This window comes from Nansenia antarctica, assembly GCF_963989245.1.
Source record: "Nansenia antarctica genome assembly, chromosome: 9".
In the NCBI taxonomy this organism is placed as follows: Eukaryota; Metazoa; Chordata; class Actinopteri; order Argentiniformes; family Microstomatidae; genus Nansenia; species Nansenia antarctica.
In genome coordinates this window covers 23,901,748-23,909,470 of record NC_137679.1, presented here as the reverse complement: position 1 = coordinate 23,909,470, position 7,723 = coordinate 23,901,748, and the positions used below count along the sequence as shown (strand labels likewise).

General features: G+C 42.7%; 1 protein-coding gene across 1 annotated transcript; it reads left to right on the top strand.

Moving 5' to 3' along the window:
• Window positions 1–3,164: 3,164 nt before the first annotated feature.
• stoml1 (stomatin (EPB72)-like 1) lies at window positions 3,165–6,975 on the top strand. The gene is made up of 7 exons (XM_080538762.1): window positions 3,165–3,463; window positions 3,690–3,796; window positions 4,065–4,214; window positions 4,503–4,706; window positions 5,034–5,244; window positions 5,440–5,643; window positions 6,371–6,975. Exons 1-7 carry the CDS (start codon window positions 3,295–3,297, stop codon window positions 6,562–6,564), a joined length of 1,239 nt encoding a protein of 412 aa, XP_080394888.1. The 5' UTR covers window positions 3,165–3,294; the 3' UTR covers window positions 6,565–6,975.
• The last annotated feature ends 748 nt before the right edge of the window (window positions 6,976–7,723 follow it).

Below are 7,723 nucleotides of genomic sequence, written 5' to 3'. Positions count from 1 at the left end.
CATGTGTCTGGCAGATAGTTGGTCTATAATATTTACCTCTGAACCTCTTCATTATCCAAATCACAGCTGTCCAGGGCATGGAGAGATCTCTCTGGGATTCTCAGGATGGGGTTGTGTGCTGTGGCAACATCACCTCTTCTGTATACAACAATTGCCATGGAATGTGTTGTATTTTTGCCATCCAGCGTCTCTTCATTCTGGTCAAAGTTGTTAATGGCTGCATCAATTATCCCATGTTCTGTGGTTCTTGTCAGTCCATTTGGAATGTAAACACCTTTGCTTCTCTGTAATTGATCTGCTGCTACTGATGTGAGAAATTGACGCACTTCATCATACGACACACAATGACCCATCATGTGTAGCTTGTTGATAAGGGCCTTGCTGCCAAACTCATGATGGATCATAATCCCAAGTCCTAGTGTGATAGGTGTACGTCTGCTGCAGCACTGTGCAATTAGATCATGGCAAAAGGTTATAACACTTGTGTTATTCTTCAGAGCTGGGTCCTCATCACAGGTCTGCACATTTTTAAATGCACCTGCATTGACACACCAGTTCACAAAATCATACAGAGTGTTTGGCACATATTCACTGCACTGGAGAAGGGAAAGCTTGTCACTGCTTATGTAGAATTGAGGCTCATGCTCAACCTTTTCCATAGTTTTCCTCAATATACCTGCAGCCTGGTGGAGGATTTGAGTGTCAGTGAGGGTCTCTGTTCTCTGTGGAGGCATTGTCTCCCTGTCTTCTGTTATGTTTTCTCTGAGGAGAGAAGCTTCTCTCATTGCATGGCCAACAGTCATGGCACCAGAACAGATCAGATCAGATTTTCCAGGACATTCAATGAAGATGAGTTTATCCCCATAATGCTGGTTCATCTTTTCTTTGAGTTTCCAGGATTTATACATTGTTGGTTCTGTAGCTGTACTCAGTCTTCCTTTATAGCTCTCAGTTACAGCACTCAGTGTTGTGACAGTCATATGCTTTGAAAAAACTGTCTTAGTTAATTCTTCAGTTAGCTCAATGAAAGCTCTTTCATGTTCATTTAACTTCTTTTCTGTTAAATGTTTGTTTCTAGCTGCTAGAATGTTCCTTTCTGAAAGATAGTGTCCTAGGCAACTTCTGTGATACTTTGCATCATAGGCAAAAAGATCTTCATAGGTCAGCATACGGTGATGTATTATTTCATCAAACCTCTCTGAGGCTGCGTTGAGGACCTTTGACCTTGTACTTTCACCTGTACCGGTACATATAGGGGTCAGGCCTTCTCTCTTTGTGACTTTCTGGCTGCAATTGAAACATTGGCTGCAAATGAAACACTGGCTACGGATGTCAAATCTAGTGTCTCTGGACAGTCTAAGTCTTTTACTTTGACACTGATCCTGGGGTGGTTCTTGATCACTGGTTGTAGGCGTATAGTTATGTGTGCTTGAATAACTGGCCCGACATGACCTGTGATATGAAACCTTGACCTTGAAGGACAGTATGTCATCTGAGTGGGGCGATAGTCTCTTATGAACTTCATCATCTCGTCCTTGAGCAACGTTCAGTATGGTTCTGAGTCCTTGTAAGGTGGGATTCTTGACACATGGATTATTTTGATGTCCTTGTAAAGTGAGTGCGGGCTACCTTGTTTTGTACTAAATATTACTGCACTGTCAGTTATAGCTCAGCACCGAAGACAGGAGGATGTGCGTTATTTTTTCTCTAAATCTTGTAGAGCTTTTTCACATAATAAGCAGACCTTTTCATCCAGTGTCTGTAAATATGGCTGGCTAGCTGTCTGCATTGGCCCTGTTGGCTCCAATGTTACAGTGAACTCTGGTAAATATGGAAAACACACACACACACACACAATTAACTTATGCTAGCCTCTGTTAGCTAGCCTCTGTTAGCTAGCCTCTGCTAGCCTCTGCCTAGATCAGAATGCCTGCACTATGGTTTAAAAGCTCACAAATCTAACAACATATTCAACAACATATTAATATCATAGTTGGACATATGTGTTACCTGTTATCTGTCATTAGATTGGTGATAATCTGAACAGAACTGTCAATCCACAGCCCCTCTCCCTCTGAGATGGAGAATGTTATGGCTGCTGCTGCCCAGTTGGCTACACAGTTTTGAAACATGCAGCTGTCACTCAAACCAGAGAGGCAGAGAGTGTTCCACTGTCAAGCTTCAAAATTATTTCTATACTGTACTTTGAATTAAGGTTCCAGTTTTAATAAAACCTGTACTATTTACACCTATGTTTTAGAGGCTTGCAATTTAGAACTAATAAACTTTATTTTATTGGGTTACTCTTATTCTGACTATTTGGTGATGTAGTTCAGCCACCTGGTATTTCCCTCTCCAAATATAATGACCATCAGAGTGAGCATTCTTAACTTATAGGCTATTATGCCACTGATCCCCCATTCGGAATTTGACTGTATCAGAGAAGAGGTAGGCCTATGTCTAAAGAAATTTGCAATAGAACTGTATGAGATATTTCCATACAACTACTGGTTATTGTTCAATAGCACCCTAGACAATTCAGTAATGATATATTTTTCAGGGATTTCTGTTTTTCTGATAAATGAGAGAAAAGTGACGGAGTCCTATGTTCCTGTCACCAAAAAGTACAATTTCCGTCTAAACTAAAGCTAAGTTTACAGGATTATAATTCAGTATTTATTTAGGTAAATAGTTGTCTGACTATTTTGGTGATGTAGGACAACCACCTGGTTCATACCTCAGCAAATCTGAAGAGGAAAAGAGTGATCATTCTCAAGTTAAGGGCTTTTTTGTCACCTTCCCCATATTCGGCCTGGTCTAATTTGGCTCTTTTTCAGGGATTGGGGTAGCTCTAAAGAACAACCAAAAAAACATATTTTCCCCAAAAATAAAATTTGACAACAATCAATTTCATTAATGGGAGACCCTAAAGATAAGAAAAATCATTGTTGTCATTTGCTCTACCTCGGGTAGGGGTATCTCAAAAACTAAAGCCTTTTTTGAGGACTTGCTGCTAGACTATATGGAGGACCAAATCAGGGATAAATTACATTTTATTTATGAAGTCACCGCATCTGTCCACTAGAGGGAGATGTGCCCTAGCTACCTACCTTGCTCCATTTTCACCAGACACCACGTGACGAGGAGCAACAGGAAAACACGGAAGTACTGGCTGCGTAGAGATGATAATAAATCCTTAGATCTCGACCAGCACTATTTTACCTGTATAATGCCATGATTATGTTGACAACGTAACAGATAGTGAAGTTATTTAGCGAGGTTGTTTATAAGACAATGTTTAGTAAATCGTCTGGATATCAATATGAGTCTCTTCCCCAGAGAGACTCGACCCCTGCCAGGCCTGGGTTGTTTGTGGCTACAGAAAGCTTTGTACAAACACAGTTCCAGCACAAAGGACATTCGTTTGACTACATACCCAAAGTCGCTGACAACGATTTCACTGGTATGTATTGGTTCGAAATCAAGTCTAACAGCTTCCTCGTCTTCAACCCACCTGATCTGAGGTCAGTGCATCTGACAGCTGACTAAACCATGCATACAAACTGAGCCTCAGACTCGTACAAAACGAATGACTTGGCCCCTCCAGTAGCACGTAGCTATGCTAAACTGTTTGACAGGAAATTAAATGTATGTTCAACATATATAACAACATTTTTCGATCTCCCAAGACACCTCTCAAGGATGGGTGTCCTGGATTTGCAACCTGATCGTTACCTTCCTGGTGTATGTGGTCACCTTCATCTCCTTCCCTATATCAGGATGGTTTGTCCTGAAAGTAAGTCGACTCCATTCTGAAATCTCAGTGAACATCTTTACTCATGAATTTGAAGCTTACACACATACACTACATAGATAGTTACTTTATTGATCCCTGAGGAGAAATTGAGGCGTTACAGCAGCTCGCAAACAACAAAATAAAGTGACGATAGACAGTTGGTTGATTGATTGATGTTGAAGAGAAGGACAATGATGATGACGATGATGATGATGTTGATTGTGATAATGCGTGATCTGATGACAAAAATCAAATGTCTTGCCAATAGGTAGTGACAAACTACCAGAGGATTGTGGTGTTCCGTCTGGGTCGGGTTCGTCCTCCGAAGGGCCCTGGGGTGGTGCTAGTGCTGCCTCTCATAGACCAGTGGCAGAGAGTAGACCTGCGCACTCGCGCTTTCAACATCCCTCCCTGTCAGGTAAACCAACACGTTTGTGTGCCATCATTACACTGTCACCCCCATCCAACATCACTGTGGCCATCTCTAGATTAGTAAGGAGGACAGTGGAGATTATCTATTCAAACCATTGCACATGACCTATTCCTGATGCTACAAAGTTGGATTCCTATGCTGCTCACAGTCAATTTCAACCCTCGGCTCACACATCCAGTTCCTTCATTCACTTACTACCTTGCACCACCACAGGGGGTATCTGTTGTGTTTCCTGGTATGATATTTACTGACAGCCCTTCTCTGCTGCACTAGGTGAACACGAGGGACGGTGGTCTGGTGGCAGTGGGGGCAGATATCCAGTTCCGGATCTGGAGCCCGGTCATGTCTGTGGTGTCGGTCCAGGACCTGAATGCCTCGACCCGCCTCACAGCCCATAAAGCCATGACCCACTGCCTGGGCAAGAAGACCATCAAGGAGATCCAGACAGAGAGGGTCAAACTGGGAGAGTATCTCGGGGTAAGTGACAATCATGACCCAGCCACTTAGCAGTAAGGAACCATGACCTTTCACATCATCTCTTGCACGGTGGAAGTAAAGATATGCAGCCTGTGCCACCTTTCTCCACCCTACTCATGAAGTATGCACTTGTGCACTTTTCCACTTTTCCACATGGATTCAACAGTATAAGATTGGTTTAAGCATGAGCTTTTATGCCAGTCCAGTCTCATTCAAATCAATGTGGGGGAGTGCAGACACGTGCAATGCACACTAGGGAAGAAGGGTGGAGAAATGGGAACGATGCATTAGTAGTGATAGTGTCTTCACTAATTCCCTTGACTACAGATGGACATCAATGAGATGACTCGCCCCTGGGGGCTGGAGGTGGACAGGGTAGAGCTGACGGTGGCCTCGGTGCTGAAGGGACCAGACGACTGCTCCTCTGGAACCCTCATCATGCCACCCTCTGTGCCTGGACTGGAGGGCCTCGCTGGCCCTCTTCAACAGCTGGCCATGCACTTCCTAGGGAACAGTGGTATTCCCCAGCCCAGGACAGGTAACACACAACACCCCACACTACGTTGTGTTCGGTGGGGCACTATGTTGTGTGCTACTGAACAACGACCCTGTCCTCTGGTCATATCTTCTTTGTTGTGTCTCCCTGGCCGAGGCTGTGTTGTTATGTGTATGTGTATGTGTGTGTGTGTGTGTGTGTGTGTGTGTGTGTGTGTGTGTGTGTGTGTGTCCTTAGAGGATAGCGTGAGCTTCACAGATGAGCAGAGCAGTGCTCCCCAGGCAGAGAGCAAGAGCAGGCCCAGCTCGGTGGAAGAGCTGGTTGGGGTGGTGAAGCTGCTCTTATCAGAGACACTGGTCAGCCAGGTGGGGGCCTGCTTCCAGTTCCACATCAGCTCCACAGACGGACAGCACCACAGCTACTACGTGGATCTGAGCCAAGGTGAGCTGCATTTACAGTGGGGGAAATAAGTATTGAACACATCAACATTTTGTCCTGTAAATGTATTTCCAATGAGCCTATTCAAGTGAAATTCGCAACAGACTTTGGTATTTAGTTTTTTATTTAGTTTTTTTGAAACATCTTCTTCTTTTTTTTTTTTTACATCATAGGTAGAGTATGTGCAAGGTAGACAAGAAACCCTGAGGGGTTTATTGAGCGTCTCCCTTGGCCATAAAATTTGATTAACAGTTAATGAAAAAATAAATCAAGGAAAAATATTAAAATGACAGAACTAAATAAAGAGATCAATAAAGAACAAAACAAAGATCAATAAAGAACAAAACAAAAACAAACGAACAAACAATGTTGATGTGTTCAATCCTTATTTCCCCCACTGTATTTCTAAACAGGAGATAAATACAGAGTGTATTATTTTGTGTAGGATGTAAATGTGTTTAGTAAGTACTCTTAGGACCGGTTTCACAGACAAGGCTTAAGCCTAATCCTAGACTAAAAAACATCTTCAATGGAGATTTGACATTGAAAGTGTGATTTAGTCCAGGACTAGGCTTAAGCCTTGTCTGTGAAACCGGCCCCTTGGTGGTGGAGAATTCGAACACTTTCCAAGTTGGATCTCAGTGGATCCCATAGGCATGGCATTTTTCTGCTCTTGACTGACCATCTGTGCAGTCTTGTAACAGTGTCTTTGCCTCCTCCTCATCTACAGGTAGTGGTGATGCTGGAGCAGGCTCACCAGAACAGGAGCCAGACGTCACTCTGAGTATGAGTGACGGGGACCTGTTGGCTATGTTCGAGGGCAGCCTGCGCCCGTTTGCAGCCTACACCAGTGGGAGACTGAAGGTCCAGGGGGAACTGAAGACTGCCATGAAGCTGGAGGAACTCATCAAACTGCTCAGGTAGCCCCTGTCTCTGTACGAACGTGTCTCATTCCAGACAGTCACCTGACAAAGAGGGAGCTGAACACTGAAAAGGAAATGTATATATTTTAAGATATAAGAAGAACACAATGATCCAGGCAGTCAGTCAAGTTATACAACGAATGGTGGTTTTATGATTGTTGCTGTGCTATATTAATTTATTTGTGTCATATAATGACAATGTTGTGGTCTACTTTTTATGATTTTTATGAATCAATGTTAGAAACGTACTATTATTGCTTATATTTTATGTATTTGACAGATACTGTACTTGTGCAATTATTCATTGATGTGTTGTTATTTGGGACATGTATATTTTTCAATGTGAATAGTACACTTTCTGCTGCATTTCAATAAAACATAGATTTCATAATGTCATGACCTTCCTCATCCCGTCCCTACATGTTTTAATAATAAAACAAAATAATTTGTCTGCTTTGTATGGTGTTTGGGTCCTTATTTATTTATCCGTATTTATCTTTGTGGATCCGTTCCAAAACATGAACGTCAACAGCCCAAGATCTGCGTGTTTCTGCAGCTGACCTCTGACTCTCTCCACATTGGCCTTCCTTTCCTCAACAGCTGTTTAGAGAGAAAACATTCTTACTCAAGGTCTCTGGACTAGGACAGTATTTAGCACAATGTAATGATCAAAAAGATAAAACCAACCTGACGCTTATGGTGATATGAGAATTCAAATGCTTCTGCCTTTTCAAATGCATCTACACTTTTTCAGAAAGGCTAATTTAGCTGTTTTGAGACAGGGGTGCAAACTTGTCACCTTTCTGCTAAATTAGCCGTTTTACTTCAAAATAATCTAAAATAGTTTTTTTTTTTTTGGGGGGGGGGGGTGTCTATGTCTCATCCAAGTCACATGATGACTATTCTTCAAACTAATCTTCCTGTCTGCTAAACTCCGCTGCTGTTGAAATAACTTCATGCAGCTAGGTACAATTCTAGACAGTGTGGAGGACAGTCACAGTAAGCAACCTGTTCTCAACATAATTATGTGGGTGTTAAGGGCCGCCGCTGAGACCACCATTAGTGAATGTCAATCTTTCAGCCCTGGACTCAATGCATGGTGAGGCCAGGCCTCCCTTGCCCACCCATTTTCTGTGATTTGGTCAATCACATATTGCCAT